At 43.1% G+C, this 18,505-nt stretch overlaps 1 protein-coding gene across 1 annotated transcript in view; it reads left to right on the forward strand.

The window, feature by feature from the left end:
- The first annotated feature begins 1,065 nt into the window (after positions 1-1,065).
- rsph3 (radial spoke head 3) overlaps positions 1,066-18,505 on the forward strand; it is a 30,171-nt gene continuing 12,731 nt past the window's right edge. The window contains exons 1-4 of the mRNA XM_055639512.1: positions 1,066-1,328; positions 2,544-2,628; positions 10,324-10,465; positions 16,378-16,523. Of these exons, the coding sequence (XP_055495487.1) occupies positions 1,207-1,328; positions 2,544-2,628; positions 10,324-10,465; positions 16,378-16,523 (495 nt within the window). The 5' untranslated portion in view covers positions 1,066-1,206. The remainder of the gene's footprint in view (positions 1,329-2,543; positions 2,629-10,323; positions 10,466-16,377; positions 16,524-18,505) is intronic.

Raw genomic sequence — 18,505 nt, forward strand, 5'->3', positions numbered from 1 at the left:
TCGGTGCTGGGACCGCAGCTATGCACAATATATATTAATGATTTAGATGAAGGAATTAAAAGTAACATTAGCAAATTTGCAGATGACACAAAGCTGGGTGGCAGTGTGAAGTGTGAAGAAGATGTCATGAGGATGCAGGGTGATTTGGATAGGTTAGGTAAGTGGGCAGATGTATAACAGATGCAGTATAATGTGGATAAATGTGAGGCTATCCACTTTGGTGGCAAGAGCAAGAAGGCAGATTATTATCTGAATGGTGTCAGATTAGGAAAAGGGGAAGTACAACGAGAACAGGGTGTCCTTGTACATCAGTCACTGAAAGTAAGCATGCACGTACAGCAGGCAGTGAAGAAAGCTAATAGCATGTTGGCCTTAATATTAAGCGGATTTGTGTATAAGAGCAAAGCGGTCCTTCTGTACTTGTACAGAGCCCTGGTGAGACCACACCTGTGCAGCTTTGGTCTCCTAATTTGAACAAGGACATTCTTGCTATTGAGGCAGTGCAACGTAGGTTCACGAGGTTAATTCCTGGGATGGCAGGACTGTCCTATGATGAAAGAATAGAACGACTGGGCTGGAATTTAGAAGGTTGAGAGGGGATCTTATAGAAACATATAAAATAATTAAGGGATTGGACACGCTAGATGCAGGAAACATGTTCCGGATGTTGGGAGAGTCCAGAACCAGGGGGTCACAGTTTAAGAATAAGGCGTAGGTCATTTCGAACTAAGATGAGGAAAAACTTTTTCTCCCAGAGATTTGTGAGTCTGTGGAATTCTCTGCCTCAGGCAGTGGAGGCCAATTCACTGGATGCATTCAAATGAGTGAGATACTTAACTTAGGGCTAGTGAAACCATGATCACAGTGAATGGCGGTGCTGGCTCGAAAGGCCGAATGGCCTACTCTTGCACATATTATCTATGTGTCTATGTATCTATGTATTTGTATCTATGTGTCTATGTATCTATGTTGTGTCCAACCTTGTGGAAGTTGGTCATAGAGCTCTAAGATCTTTGGTTGTACACATCAAAGATCTTTGGTACACATGTATGGTGACGTCAGGCCGCAGCCTCTCGTCCGCTGGAGAACGCGACGTCACGTCCGGTCGTGGTCGGCGATGGCAACGGTTGCCAGGGCGACAGGCGAGTGGTGGTTACCAAGGGCCGGGGCCGGGCTGCGGGCTGCAGGCGGCGGCTCCTCAGCAACATGACGAGCGTGGTAGCGCAGCAGGATGGCGGCGGCGCTGGTGGCGGCACCGGCGGCACCTACACTTTCTCCAGTCACCCCAGGGCCCTGCAAGGGAGGAAGAAATACCGGCAGGAAGATCAGTGAGTGGAGTGGAGAGGAGGGATGGGGGGAGTGGAGGGGGTGAGGAGGAAGCTGAACAAGGGATGGAGGGAGGTGAGGGATGGGGGGTGAAGGCATAGAAGCGGTAAGGGGAAAAGGGTGGGGGATGGAGGCGTGAAGGGATAAAGGGAGTGGGGTAGATAAGGCGGGTACTATAATATAACAACATTTAAAACATTATAACAATAGAATGACCTACCCTGCTCTTGCAAATTACTTTGACTCTCTGTGTCCCTGTGGTATGTGGTTGATGGGCTGAATGGCCTAATTCTGCCCCTATCACATGATTTTATGCTTTAAAGGTTTATTGGCTGCTGTAAAAATTGTCGCTTGAATGTTGGATGTACGGGTGATAGTTGATTGACGCAGACTCGGTGGGCCGCAGGGACTGTTTCCACGCTGTATCTCAAAACTAACCTAAACTAAATTAAAAAAAATATATCCCTGTTCCTACACTCGTGGTTTAGGTAGATGTTAATTTAACACAGAAATTGTCCCCATTTCTTGTTGTCATGTTTCAGTTTGCACCTGGATCTGTTTACCCATGTCCATGGTTTATTGTGGCCCTTTTTACAAAAGTTATGAGGCATTAAAACATTTTTTTAGATACAGTATGAAAACAGGTTCTTTGGCATACTGAGTGCCACCAAGCATTAATCACCTATTCACACTAGTTCCATATTATTGCAATTTTGCATCCACTCCCTGCACATTAGGGGCAATTTTTGAGAGTCTAATTAACCCAAAAAACTGTGCGTCTTTGTGGAAAAGCACACGCAAGAAATCCACACAGTCACAGGCAGAATGTGCAAAATCCACACAGACAAGGTCAAGATCAAAACCAGCTCTCTGGAGCTGTGAGACAATGCCTCTTCCAACTGCACCAGTGTACTGTCATCTACTGTACTGTCCTCCTACCCGTGGAAGTTTACTTTGAAGCTATTCTCCATTGTTCAGTGCCTTGTGTCCCTCCTATTGCCATAAAATCTAAAACTGCTGGCGTACCGAACCATGACAATTTGGTTTGAAGCTCCCTAGTCATCCCAATGCCATGGTTTATTTTAACTACATATCACATTCTGCCACTGTCATTGTTTAGTTACTGTTCTTTCTATTTGTAACAAATTATGAATACAATTTATGGAATCTCATGTCATTCTAAACTCGTGCTAACAACTCAATCCTTTATTTTTCAGATGTACGGCAGGATATTATGGAAACATCATGTACGACAGAAGGGTGGTGCGAGGAAACACATACGCACAGCATACCCTCCCTGTGGTAAGCCTGTAGAGCATGATTCCAGCTTACAATTCAACAGTTTCTATCCATCGGTTGGCGTCACCGCTGTGGCTGCCTCACCAACAGTCTGTCAGTCCCCTCTCTGTTTTTATTAATTTAAGTATGTTTTAAAAGTATGATTTAGTGTTTCTTGGTTTGTTTTATGTGAGAGATGGTGGGGGGTGGGGAAATCGGGGTAACCTTTTTCAGTCACTCACCTCGACGGAGATGCAATTTTTCTCCGAGTCGCATCTCCATCCCCCCCTGCGGCTTAACAACGTGGAGTGGTGCAGCCTTTCCTGAAAACCGGCTCTGAGCTTCAGCCTTTTGCAGACTTAAACCCCCTTTTCACGGGGCGACTTGACGCAAGAGGTAACCAGAGTTTAACATCGTGGGAACCTCGAGCGGTAACAGTACGGCATTCGTGGACCACCGTGGCGCTAACGGCAGGTAATCGTGTAACTTGGGTACTCGGGAGAAAATTCAAACATGTTTGAATTTGTCCAAGAGTGACTTGTACACTTGTGGTTGAGCATTGCAACATTTTATGAACGTAGTGGCCAGTGCGATATCCGTAGTAACTCTTGCGGTCACCGTGGGAACTCCTGCGAACGGTGAACCCGGAAGTTGGATAGAGTGAATCCAGCCAGTTTGCTATTTACATACAAATCTAATAAAACTAGCTAACAAGCAGTTCATTAATGTCAGTGTGTCTCTTTTTGGCTGAAAGCAGTTTCTAACTGGAGGAACTCCGCGGGCCAGGCAGCATCTACGGAGGGAAATTGACAGGCGAGCCTTTCCTCAGGCTGCCTTATCTCTCTACCCCCCCCAACTCCCACACACACACACAAATGCTGGAGAAACTCAGCGGGTGCAGCAGCATCTATGGAACGAAGGAAATAGGCAACGTTTCGGCCCGAAAAGTTGCTTATTTCTTGTGTATGTGTCGGAAGGAACAGCAGATGCCGGTTTAAAGAGAATGAGTTCGACGGCAGGCAGCATCTTTGGGGAGAAGGAATGGGTGACATTTCGGGTCGAGACCCTTCTGATATGCTGCTTGTCCAGCTGAGCTACATGTTGTGTCTATCTTCGTTTTAATCCAGCATCTGCAGTTCCTTCCTGGCCGAACCCGATTGAAAGATGAGAGGCTGGGCGATAGAAATCATTAATTGAATTAAATAACTAGATACCTGCCTAATCGTATCTACGGGATTGAACAGGCTAGATGGAGGAAGAATGTTCCCGATGTTGGGGGAGTCCAGAACCAGGGTCCCAGTTTTACAGTCCACCGTGGGAACTCTTTAATTACAGCGGGAAACCTTCAGTTTCCCAGGGGGTCGGGACGGGACTGGAGTTGGGAGGGAAAGTGGGGGAGTCGAGGGAGAGGAGGGGGAGACAGATGGGGGTGTCTTCATTTACTGGCGGTGGGTGTCTGTCACTGAAACAGGCAGGTGAGATTTCGCATCCACCTTGTGTGTGCCTCTCTCTCTCTCTCTCTCTCTCTCTCTCTCTCCCTCCCTCCCTCCCTCTCACACAGGCATTAATGGAGGAACTCCGCGGGCCAGGCAGCATTTACGGAGGGAAATGGACAGGCGACCCATTCTTCAGGCTGCCTTATGTCTCTCCCCCCCCCCCCAACTCCCACCCACACACGCGAATGCTGGAGAAACTCAGCGGGTGCAGCAGCATCTATGGAACAAAGGAAATAGACAACGTTTCGGCCCCGCTGCACCCGCTGAGTTTCTCCAGCATTCGTGTGTGTGGGTGGGAGTTGGGGTGAGGGGGGGGAGAGACATAAGGCAGCCTGAAGAATGGGTCGCCTGTCCATTTCCCTCCGTAGATGCTGCCTGGCCCGCGGAGTTCATCCATTCATGCCTGTGTGAGAGAGAGGGAGGGAGAGAGAGAGAGAGAGAGAGAGAGGCAGTCCTGGTCAGTCCTTTTTGAAGATAGACACCAGTTGCTTGGAGCAACTCAGCGGGACAGGCAGCATCTCTGGAGAGAAGGAACGGGTGGCGTTTCGGGTCGAGAGCCTTCTTCAGACTGAAAGTTTCACCTCTCAGTAGATCATAAAATAACACAATCATCACGGTCAATGTGAGATACAGTGTTGATTCATATTTGACAAAATAAAAAGACGACTTCTTGCACATATTGAGAGAAGGTGCATCACACCAAACAACATTTGTCTAAAAAAACACAGATTATTCTTCAGCTCATTAAAGAGCTCGGGTGAAAAAAACCAATATAGTGTGTGACAACAAAGTAACATCATTTGTGCCACGTGATTAACTACACTACAGTCCACGATGTTCATTCACGATTAACGGGAAAGATCGGGAGACGGACAAGCCACTCGCACAAATGACAGAATTGCCGAGTGCCGTGGGAACTCTTTACTCTACCCCCGTTATATCGTGTGATATCGTGCTAGACCACGACCACTCCACTCTGGCTACATCTTGCGTCAAGTCGCCCCGTGAAAATTAGCCATTACCATAGTGGAGCCTGCGATCCTTTGCCGAGGAACGCCAGTGAAAGGGTGACCGCGGGGCCTGTGGACTTTAACACCGTGAAGCCGCGTTCTCCGGTAAGAAGAGGCCGACTCGGGAGCTCCAAGCCATGGAGAGTTCGATCCGTCCCGAAGCCAGAATTTTGTTCATCCCGACGCGCGGGCTTGAACATCAGATCGTCGGCAGCGGCGAACTGTGGAAGGTTCAGCCCCGACCACAGGTGAACAAAGGAGGAAGATGACTGAACTTTATTGCCTTCCATCAGTGAGGAATGTGGATTCAAGTTTATGTTAAACTTTATTTTATGTAGCTATGTGTATTGTTGCTTTTCACTTAGTATGGTAACTCAAATTTCACTGTACCTTAATTGGTGGATATGACAATAAACGCGAACTTGAACATACGTTAACGGTGGTGATCTGTGGAATTCATTGCCTCAGATGGCTGTGAAGGCCAAGACATTGATTCAGATTCAAACTTTATTGTCATTGTGCAGTGTACAGTACAGAGACAACGAAATGCAGTTAGCATCTCCCTAGAAGAGCGACATAGAATATGAGGGGGGGGGGGTGATTGGCAATCACCGAGGTACAGTGTTGAGTAATGTAACAGCCGCAGGGAAGAAGCTGTTCCTGTACCTGCTGGTCCAGCAACGGAGAGACCTGTAGCGCCTCCTGGATGGTAGGAGGGTAAACAGTCTGTGGTTGGGGTGAGAGCAGTCCTTGACGATGCTGAGCGCCCTTCGCAGACAACGCTTGCTTTGGACAGACTCAATGGAGGGGAGTGAGGAACCGGTGATGCAATTTTCACCACCCTCTGCGGTGCTTACCGGTCGGAGACAGAGCAGTTGCCATACCATACTGTGATACAGTTGGTAGGTATTTTTAAAGTGGAGATTAATAGGTTCCTGATAAGTAAGAGCGTCAAAGGTTACAGGGGGATGGCAGGATAATGTGGTTGAGTAGATCTGCCATGATCAAATGGCAGAGTAAATATTAGAGTAGTCCATAGCTTTTTAGTACTATGGCTTTATAGTTAGTATTACTTATTACAGTTGCCAATTTTAATTTTGATTAAATAGAATTCTGTTCACAGTACAGGGAATTCCAAATAACATCTCCATCTTCCACAACTAGTGCTCAAAGCCATGTTTAAAACCAGCAGGTGTGTATTATCATGTGTGAATTTAAGCTGAGTTCTCTCTTTCATCTTTTCAGAAGTGGACAAGAAAATTGACAGATGCAGAACAGTGGCAGCATTCAATAGGGAAATCACAAATGTTTCTAAAAATAACAAACTTGCCATGAATGGTTAAATAGAGGAAATTAACATACATTTCATTGAGAAACCACATAAACGGATCAGGATGATAACTATAATATAATGAATGAGTTTAGGAAAGTAGTGGAAAGATGGTGTAGATTGGCTATTGCATGTTAGCCAATTAGAGTGTTTGTTAGTAGTTGCCCCACCTAGTACATGTTTTATAATATTAGGAACTCGCCTACATCAGACAGTAGATGCTGTAGCGGAAGATTTTCCTTATCTTTCGAGAAACAAATTCTATAGCCGCTATTTGGATGAGAATGGATAAGGGGAATATCTTCGATACGCATGCAAGCTTCCACAGAGACCTTCAGAGCTTCTTCACTCATAAAGCTTCAACACACAGTCTTTTGATGAATAAATGCTTTATTGTTGATGGTAAACAGTAAGATACATCCAAGTTTCTTCCGACTCATTACTGCAATCTTCCTTGAATTCCGACTTGCAACATTACAAAACTCCTTGTGTCTCCCTAACATTGGCATGGTCAAAGGGTTGGCCTTCTCCATCGTCTCTCCAAACTAATCTAAAAACAAAACTTCTGCGCAAGCATCTAAGCTCCAAACACGCCCAAAAACACGTCATAAATCCCACCCACAATATAACGGGCGGTCTAAAATTTAAAGGCACATGCCATCATCAGTGACATGCAAAGCAGGCCAAATGGCCACTACAGATGCAGCAGCTTGAACATGTAATGTACTGCATATCCAATACTGTGGAGTTTAATAAAGATGTGCTGTACCTTAATTGTGTACGAGTCCGATAATTACAGATGGATTGAGAACATCAATGTAAAGAAAAATAGTAACTATTTTCTGGGTACGTGGGTAACAAAGAATCAAGCTGTTCTTGCAGAGCATTCCCATTAATCTCATTCCCCTCTTTTTCATATATCCCTGCAACGTATTCTTTTACATCCACCCAACAACTAATTTTTGATTGGAAACAAGGAACTGCAGATGTGTAGGAAAGAACTGCAGATGCTGGTTTAAATCAAAGATAGACACAACATGCTGGAGTAACTCAGCGGGACAGGCAGCATCTCTGGAGAGAAGGAATGGGCGACGTTTCGAGTTGAGACCCTTCTTCAGGCAAGGAACTGCAGATGCTGGTTGACCAAGGAAAGACTCCCTTCTTCAGATGTTGCAACCTGAAACCGATCCATGTTCTCCAGGGATGCTGCCTGGCCCGCTGAGTTCCTCCAGCACCTCGAGGCTTAACTTTGTTTTGATTCTTTTGCCACTGATAGCTGACAGATTTAAGGCAAGCTCAGAAAGACTTAACAGTAAAAACTGCAATTGATCTAACCCAAACGTTGATTTAAGTGGCCTGACGAAGGGTTCCAATTCAAAAGGTCTCGACCCAAAACATCACCCATTCCTTCTCTCCAGAGATGCTGCCCGTCCCGTTGAGTTACTCCAGCTTTTTGTCTCTATTTCAATCCTAAATGTTAGGAGGAAACTGAAGCCTTTAGGGAAAACTCTTAGCTTCACAGGGGGAATGTGCAAGCTCCAGTCAGACCTGAGATGCTGTTCAAACCCAGCTCTTGTGCAAAGAAAAATAGTTTATTTGAACTAAAACATTAACTCTATTTCTGTTCCCACAGTTGTGGCCTGATTGCTGAGTATTTCCATCTTCTGCATTAAAAAATAATTTCACCTCCCACACTTTCTCTGCAATCCAGAATTATCTATTTTGTCTAGATCAGCTCAGTAACCTAGGGATACAGATCTGAAAAGTTGCCTGACCCGCTGAGGATTTACAGTATTTTCTGTTTTTAATGTCTGCATTTGTATAGTCGCAGCACCAGCAGTTGTGCCATCATTCCGCCCTGTTTCTATCTTACACTTATTTATTAACGTTTTTAATGAGTTTAAACTAAATGAGGAAACATGCCTTTTGCCCCACCGAGTCTGCACCAACCAGTGATCCTCATACATTAACACTATCCTACACCTGAGGGACAATTTACCATTTTACCGTAGCCAATTAACCTACAAACCTGTGTGTGTTTGAAATGTGGTAGGAAACCAGAGTACCCAGTGAAAACTGGGATTAGTAAGTATACAGATGATACCAAGATAGGGGGTGTTGTGGATAATGAAGAGGATTTCCAAAGTCTACAGAGTGATTTAGGCCATTTGGAAAAATGGGCTGAAAGATGGCAGATGGAGTTTAATGCTGATAAATGTGAGGTGCTACACCTTGGCAGGACAAATCAAAATAGGACGTACATGGTAAATGATAGGGAATTGAAGAATACAGTTGAACAGAGGGATCTGGGAATAACCGTGCATAATTCCTTGAAGGTGGAATCTCATATAGATAGGGTGGTAAAGAAAGCTTTTGGTATGCTAGGCTTTATAAATCAGAGCATTGAGTATAGAAGCTGGGATCTAATGTTAAAATTGTACAAGGCATTGGTGAGACCAAATCTGGAGTATGGTGTACAATTTTGGTCGCCCAATTATAGGAAGGATGTCAACAAAATAGAGAGAGTACAGAGGAGATTTACTAGAATGTTGCCTGGGTTTCAACAACTAAGTTACAGAGAAAGGTTGAATAAGTTAGGTCTTTATTCTCTGGCGCACAGAAGGTTAAGGGGGGATCTGATAGAGGTCTTTAAAATGATGAGAGGGATAGACAGAGTTGATGTGGATCAGCTTTTCCCTTTGAGAATAGGGAAGATTCAAACAAGAGGACAAGACTTCAGAATTAAGGGACAGAAGTTTAGGGGTAACATGAGGTGGAACTTCTTTACTCAGAGAGTGGTAGCGGTGTGGAATGAGCTTCCAGTGGTGGAGGCAGGTTCGTTGGTATCATTTAAAAATAAATTCGATAGGCATATGGATGAGAAGGGAATGGAGGGTTATGGTATGAGTGCAGGCAGGTGGGACTAAGGGAAAAAAGTTGTTCAGCACGGACTTGTAGGGCCGAGATGGCCTGTTTCCGTGCTGTAATTGTTATATGGTTATATGGTTAAAACCCACGTGCTCATGGGGAGAATGTACAAACTCCATACAGACAGCACCTGTAGTCAGGATCGAACCCAGGTCTGTGAGGCAGCAATTCTACCGCAGTGCCATCATAGAGTCATAGAATGATGTAGCGTGGAAACAGGCCCTTCGGCTCAACATTTCCCAGCTACACTAGTCATCGTGCCGCCCCTTGTGTTAAACAGCCACAATCAAATCTCTGTTACACAGGGACCTGAGTTAGTGAGCTGAGGCCGTTGAAGAATTAAACAAATTGGTAGAAAAGCCTTGTACAATTTCAGCGTGATATGGTTTGGTAATAATTGTGGGGTTTTTTAAAAGTGATCCCAATGTGGATCCTCAGGTTTGTAAAGTGTTGATGCTTCCATTGATCAGTAAGGCACAATTTTAAGACAAACAGGAATAATTAATATTGAGTGGTTAAAATATGTGCTCCACCAGACTCAGGAACAGCTTCTTCCCCTCTGCTCCACACTGAACGGTCCTTCCGCAAGCTAGGTTACCGTTCGATTCACCTTTACCTCATTGCGGACATTGGACTTTGTCTATGGAACTCATGCGCGACAATGCTGAGAACTATATCTCAATATTTGCACCTTTGCTTTACCTATTGTACTGGAGTTTCACTTGATTGTATTTATGTATGGCATATCTAATTTATAGAAACAAGGAACTGCAGATGCTAGTTTATTGCAAGGATATATCTCGGTACACATGACAATAATAAACCTGAACCGAAAATATCTGAGAAATGTATTTTAAGTTCATAGATATGCTCAGTGTCACTGTGCTCCATTAATGTGTACTGTAACAGTGTTGCTGTAAAAATTGTACTCTCTCCCATTTTTCTACACCAATAGACAGGCCAGCCTGACCCTATTGAGATCCAGCGACAGCAAGAAATACAGAGGAGGGCAGTTGCCCGGAGAAGAGCTAAAGCACAGTTGCGGACCACAACTCCACTCCCTCTGGATGGAAGGATACATATAGAGGTACAAACAGGTATGACTGGGAAGGATCAATTCAAAATAACATTTATTTCCTTACTGGCTGGCTACTGCTGTCAACTTCACTCTGAGTATAAACTAATACATTTCATGCTGAACTACAGATTTTAATTTCTTGATTCTTTACTCTTTGGTATTATGAAAGATTTACACACACTGTGTGTGTTTCAAATGGAAAATATTAGTCTGGTGGAGGTGGTGGATGCATGGTGGAAGAAGGATGTCAGTTGTGAGTAGGAAGGACAAAGGCTCCCATGTAGTTTAGACAGGTCGGGTGAGTGGGCAGACATCGTTTCGACAAGAATAAATGTGTGGGTTATTCACTTCAGTTCTTAGGACATAAGCCCGGTTATTATCTCAATGATAATGGACTGTAAAAGAAGTAAAGACTTCTGGGCATCCTTGTGCACTGGTTACTGAAACAAGTGCTCTGGTGTGGTAAGCATTTCAGAAGGCAAATGGTACAATAGTCTTTGTTGCAAGAGGGTCTTGGTAGATCTGTCTTGCTGAGATTTTACCCAAGGTTTATGTGCAATTTGCTCTGCTCAGTCAATGAAGAAAGGTCCGCTGGGATGGCATACCTGACGTATGGATAGAGTTTGGTGAGTTAGGCCAACATTCACATGCACAGAAGGAGGGTAGATCTCATAGAAATAAGATTCTATCAGATACAGACTAACTAGATGTATGGATGGCTGGAGAGTACAGAACTAGAAGTTGCAATGTCGGAACGATCCTGGTTTTCTGGCGCTGTGCCGCCTGCCTAGCATTCTGTGTCTGTTTCTTGAAAAACAAGGATGAGAAACATTGCAAAACGTGAATTTTCATTCAAGACACCAGCAGATCTCCAAAATTGTTTGTGAATTGGAAGTCTTGTAGCAAACCTGGGAACGGCTAGGACCTCAAAACTGCCCCGGGGTCTTAGGACCAGAGTGGTTGGTGGACAATTCCTGGAACACTGGAGAGGCTAATTTATAGATACTAGGAATGTTGGCATTTGAGGTCTGTGCTGGATTTGAAACAATATGAGGAGAGATTTCAGTCTTGGAACTTTGAGTGCATATTTTGAATTTTAAGATGAGTTGCATGTTGGCAACCTGGAATTAGAGAGTTGGCAGGTTGGAAACGGCTCGAATGGTCGAGGGGACATAGAGCATAGAACAGTGCACACTGAGACAGGCCCTTTGGTCCACAATGTCTGTACCAATTATTATGCCAAATTAAACTAATGTCCTCTACCTGCCTGTGATCCATATCCCTCCATTCCCTGCATATGCATGTGCCTATCTAAACGTTTTTCAATGTCACTATCGTATCTGCTACCACCTCCAACCCCGGCAGCATGATCCAGGCATCCACCTTGTCTAAAAATATTTGCCCTTCACATCTCCTTTAAACTTTGCCCCTCTAACTTTAACGTTATGCCAAGGTAGACACAAAATGCTGGAGTAACTCATCGGGTCTGGCAGCATCTCTGGAGAGAAGGAATGGGTGTCGTTTCGGGTCAAGACCCTTCTTCAGACACTTACATATGCCTTTTAGTCTTTGACATTTCCAACCTGGGGAAAAATGATCTGTCTACCCTATCCAGAGAGATGGATTTCGGAGAGTTGGGAACTGAAGTGTGACTTACTGTGAAATGAGTGGAATCTGAGAACGTAGTAAGTGTAAAACATTGATGGTGCATTTATTGTGGTGAGCATGAATAGAGGTTTAGTTAGCTGTAGTGGAGTGAATGGGCAGTGGAGGTGGTGCTGCAGCACCATGTAGTGGCACATCCAACAACTACAGCAGGTGGGAAATTGTTTGGAAACAAGACACAAAGTACTGTGGTAACTGAGCAGGGCAGGCAGCATCACTGTAGAACATGCGTAAGTGACTTTTTGGGTCTGGACCTTTCTTGTTTAAAGTGAATGTTTAAAGTGACCAGTATCTTTAATGACAGTATCATTTATTCATTCATACTGTTTTTTTTATAAACATGTCAATCATCATAGTCAGAGCCAAAAAAAATACCCGTGTGTATTAATTGCTTTCTACCACCAGTCCTGCAAATCTACTGTGTACACTACCTTCATTTTTCTCTTTTGTCCTCCTTTTCCAGTAGAATAACAACGTTTAAAAATCATTTGGACAGATACAGTGATATGATATGTTTAGAGGGATAAGGGCCAAATGCAGGCCAGTGTGCCACCTCCCCTTATTTACTTATGCCTTTATTTTCTCTCACAAGCCTAGCAACTTCCCTCATATTTTTGTTCAAACATTAGTACCTCCTGATTTGGTCTGGTTCTACTAATGCGTGAGCGGATCTGAGTTTCAGTCCTGTGCTTGTGCTGATCTGTTATGTGATTCCTGTCTAAAGTACTATTGATACCATAAAACTTCATCATTACTTTAATAAGAATACATACAGGAACCATATACATAAGTACTGTAGGCTCAAAGTCGTACATTCAACTGAGAAGTATGGCTGCTCACATTCCACGAGATGGCATAGTGGAAACCCGACATGGATTACAGATCGGGTCAGCAATAGCAAAACCAGACATGGATCAAATCAGCAATAGTAATTGATCTATAATTCCCTTCATCTGTACATTGTGGATAGCTCGATTGTAATCATGTATAGTCTTTACACTGACTGGTTAGCACGCAACAAAAGCTTGGTACACGGAACAGTAAACTAAACTAACTGATTCAGTGCAGCATCAACAATACAACTGAAATCGATAATTCAGATTTAAAAAAGAGGAGGTTTCACTGGACTATTGTGGACTATTGTGCAAGCTACCCAGTGGCTTCTGGAGATGCACACAGTATAAGTTCATGTTGGTTGACAAGGACAGGTTTATTTCTAACTCCAGGTATAAATATTAAACTTTATTTCAGAATCAAGGTCCAGACAAGAGACGGCATTACATAAAATACATTGCATGTAAAAACACCATAAAATACATGTAAAAGCTAAGTAAATTACTTATAAGAGCATCATAAATTATATACAAAAACACAATACATGATTTAAAATCCAGAATAAAAAGAAAGATCAGTGTCCTACAACGAGACAACTATACCAATGCCTCGACAACTGGGATTGGTAGCGTGTAGTGTTAAACCTTATGTTTGATAAGACCAAGATAATTACATTTTCAGAGTCATTAATCCTGCAAATAAATTTATACATGTGATTTCTTGGGATAGCTTCTAAGGTTCTGACTCCTGCAGCCACAAACATTTCACTAGCAGTACACCATCTAGGTTTCCTGAGCAGTATTCTCATTGTATCATTATACGCCACCTTTAGTCTCTGTAAACTTGTATTTCTGTAGTATGACCACAGGTGTGCAGTATACAGTGGTGTACAATATGCTCTAAACAGAGACATCTTCACCACATCTGTACACACACCAAACTTACGTAAGAGAATATTCGCCTGTACATACAGCAAAGGTCGTTGCCTATAAATATCCTCATCTGTCATTCTGTAATAAAATGTCCAAGATATTTGACTTTATTACATACACTAAGATTATTGTCAGACAATTTAAAATCAGGAAATGTTAGACATTTATCCTCTTTGGTTCTACAGATCATAACAGCACCCTTGCCAGCATTATATTTGATATCATATTCCACACCATACACAGAACATATAGTAAGGAGCTGCTGGAGACCAGCGCTAGATGGACTAAAGACCACAAGATCATCTGCATACATAATATGGTTCACTAAAATATTACCAATCATGCACCCAGTATTACAGGCTTTCAATTGCTTGGGCAGATCATCAATATAATAGGCTTTGGAAGCATCAATAACGCACATAAGAATTGATGAGTTTTTACCTCTATATTTGTTCTTCTTCTTTTGTGTGGCATGCACAGCTTAAAGTTGTAGGACAACTTGTTCTATTTGATCTTCTGTTTGTGCACGTCTAGTTGATTGCATTAGTCGAAACAGGGCGGACCACGTGAAGGTTGCAATCTTCCACCCCTACAATCTCCTTTAGGGCATATATGCACAAGTCAGTGCCATGTTTAGCTTTAAAACCAAACTGGTTATCTCTGGAGTTAACAAACTCATTCACTCTATCCAGCAGAAGTCTTTATAGGACTTTTGACAATATGCTGGCTAAAGCTATGGACCTGTAATTATTTAGGCTGCCTACTTTACCAGCTTTGGCCTTAATGACCAGCATGAGCAGAACAGACAACATTGAGTCTGGTAACAGGCCATGAATCATCAAGCCAGTAAAACAAATAGCAAGGAGAGGAGCTAACCTCATACTCACATACTTAAGATGTTCAACAGAAATATGATCTAAGCCACTTGCTTTGTTGTTGGATTGCTTGTTCAAGGCCTGATACACCTCATGTGACATAATCACCATTGAGTCATTACTCTCAATATTGTCCACCCTATACAAATCACCTTGGACACAGTTGAATAAATACTATAATGTTGTCACCATAACTCCGCGATATTAGCTGTTCCGGAGATTCTATCTACAGTGCACGGTAGAGATGTTTTGCAGCTGTTAAGAGCTCTCGCTTCTTTCCAAAAATCAGTATCATTGTTACTTAGCAGCTTCTTAGCCATGGAATCAGCCCCCATAGCTTGCTCATTTTTACAGATGAAGCGAACAGCATACTTATATCTTGCATTAGTGAGCTTCTTGTACTCCAAAACACAGGCCCCTGTCTAGGTCTACCTGCCATAGCCCATGATTTAGTGGCTTCACGGGCTTCAGCATGATACTCAGCTACAAATCTATTCCAGGCAGGCTTGATGTTATGTGTCTTATTTTTATGCTTGTAGTAGGGCTTACTGCCTATGTATAAAGCACTTACTATATAATTATACATGGAGCAGATATCTCTCCTCTGCTTCATATCCTTACAATTAACATTGCTACACATTATTGCATCTTTAGGTAGATGAATATTGCTTAAGGATTTATCTGTATGAGCATGATAATTGAAGATGTCTTCCTTTGTGAGGGTTGACCAGTCCAGTTTTTCTGTGTTAAAACTATTTCCATCTCTGTATACCACAGGTGGATGGTCAACATTTATTGACATAGCAACATGTATATGATCAGTCATTGCTGCACCATACCGAATGCTCATACACCCCAATGAGGCATGTGCATCAGCTGGACTAATACAATGACCCAGCCATGACGTAGTGTGCCAGGCCTCACTAATATGTATAACTATCTGTAGGTAAAAGCAATTTGCTTGACAATATAAAATTATTATCTTGACAGAATTGAGCCATGTGATGGGCAAATAATGAGTTCCTGTCTGAGATATCTGCATTCATATCCCAAATGACATATACACTAGATTAAATATTGTTTTGAATAAAGAAATAGATGAAAGCAAGCCTATTTTAATATTCATCCTCATTCTGATGGCATTCATAGGGTGTATACACATTCAGGATAATAAATTCCTTGTCGTTATGAGCAAAGTGTATTGCAATACACCAATCAGCATCAATTTATTGATGAGTCAAGCTTCTTGTTCCATAGAATAGTCACACCCCCTGATATCCTACCTCTGACTATTCCTAATCAGTTGATAATTAGGTGATGTGCACCTGAGGAAATAGAACGTAGAACATGGAACAGAGCAGCACTAGAACAGGCACTTTGGCCCACCATGACTGTGCTGAACATGATGTCAAGACCATCTCTCATCTAACTGCACATATCCATATCCCTCCATTCCCAGCATTTCCATTAACCTATCCAAAAGTCTCTTCAATGCCAAAATGCAATTTAAAATAATCAAAGTGAGGAGACTGATATAAAACAGGTCTGATATGAATATCAAGTTTGCCTCATTATTAACTTTAATAAAAAAGTTCAAAGTTAATTTTCATATTTGTACTGATCAGAATTGTACCTGGAAGAACTCAGCGATCGGATAGAGGAAGTCGATGTTGATACTCAAACAGATGCCTTTTTGGATAAGCCTCCGACACCTCTTTTTATCCCTGGAAAATCAGGCAAGGATGTAGCAACACAGATCGAGGAAGGAGAGGTATGATATACATAGCGTATAGAATGTTGGTTTAGTGCTGGTCAGAAGCGCACTTCAGTGTTGGAAGTTAGTTGAGCACGATGGACCGAATGGTCACCATCATAGATACATAGAAAATAGGTGCAGGAATAGGCCATTCGGCCATTTGAGCCAGCACCGCCATTCAATATGATCACGGTTGATCATCCAAAATCAGAACTCCATTCCGGCTTTTTTCCCCCTTGATTCCCTTAGCCCTAAGAGCTAAATCTAACACTCTCTTGAAAACATCCAGTGAATTGGCCTCCACTGTCTTCTGTGGCAGAGAATTCCACAGATTCACAACTCACTGGGTGAAAAAGTTTTTCCTCATCTCAGCCCTAAATGGCCGACCACTTATTGTGTGACCCCTGGTGACCCCTGGTTCTGGACTCCCCCAACATCGGGAATATTTTTCCTGCATCTACCCTCTCCAATCTTCTAAGAATTTTATGTTTCTATATGATCCCCTCACATCCTAAATTCCAGCGAATACAAGCCCAGTCAACCCATTCTTTCATCATACGTCAGTCCCGCCATCCCGAGAATTAAACTGGTGAACCTACGCTGCACTCCCTCAATAGCAATAATGTCCTTCCACAAATTAGGAGACCAAAAGTGCACACAATACTCCAGATGCGGTCTCACCAGGGCCCTGTACAACTGCAATGGGACATTCTTGCACCTAAACTCAAATCCTCTTGCGATGAAGGCCAATTGGCTTTCTTGCTTACTTTCGGTGATTGATGTACAAGGACACCCAGGTCTCATTGCACCTCCCCTCCTCCTAATCTGACACCATTCAGACACCATTCACACCTTGCTGTTCTTGCCACCAAAGTGGATAACCTCATATTTATCCATATTATACTGCATCTGCCATACTTCTGCCCACTCACCCAACCTATCGAAGTAATCCTGCAGCCTCATAGCATCCTCCTCGCAGCTCACACTGCCACCCAGCTTTGTGTCGTCCACAAACATAGAGATGTTACATTTAATTCCCTTGTCTAAATCGTTAATATATATTGTAAACAACTGGGGTCCCAGCACCAAGCCTTGCGGCACCCCACTAGTCACTACCTACCATTGTGAAAAGGGCCCGTTAATTCCTACTCCTTGCTTCCTGTCTGCCAACCAGCTCTCAATCCATGTCACCCTACCTCCAATATCATGTGCTCTAATTTTGCACACCAATCTATTATGTGGCACCTTGTCAAAGGCTTTTTGAAAGTCCAGATACACCACATCCACTGGCTCTCCGTTATCCATTCTACTTGTTACATCCTCAAAAAATTCCAAAAGATTAGTCAAGTAAGATTTCCCCATCATAAATCCATGCTGACTGACCGATCCCATCACTGCTTTCCAAATGCGCTGCTACATTATCTTTAATAATCAACTCCAACATCTTCTCCACTACCGATGTAAGGCTAACTGGTCTGTAATTCCCTGCTTTCTTAAAAAGTGGAGTTACATTGGCTACCCTCCAGTCCACAGGAACTGATCCAGAGTCGAGAGAACATTGGAAAATTATCTCCAATGCATCCACGATTGCACTAGTTATGGGTCATCATCCTGGTATCCTGCCTGTCAGCACGTAATCACGTTAAAATGGCCAGTTAGTGATGACTGGGAGTAGTGAAGAAAAGAATTAAAAATACCCTTCCTCCATTAAAGTCAGTTAACCAGTTCCACAGCACGCAATGATGTATCCCTCTTGGAATCGCACCCTCTCTAGCCAACAATCAGTCGATCAGAGAACCTCCCTGCCTGAGGTCATGTGTTGCTGGCCCTGATTTGTTCAGGTCTTTTCTTGTTTCTCCCCCCACCTCCCATCTCTCCAATCAATCCGGAGAAGGGTCCAGACCCGAAACATAAATTTCTTTTCTCCAGAGTTGCTGCCTGATCTGCTGAGTTACTTCAGCATTTTGTGTCATGATATTGTCAGGTAATTTGGATAA

Source organism: Leucoraja erinacea, chromosome 8, assembly GCF_028641065.1.
Source record: "Leucoraja erinacea ecotype New England chromosome 8, Leri_hhj_1, whole genome shotgun sequence".
Lineage (NCBI taxonomy): Eukaryota > Metazoa > Chordata > Chondrichthyes > Rajiformes > Rajidae > Leucoraja > Leucoraja erinaceus.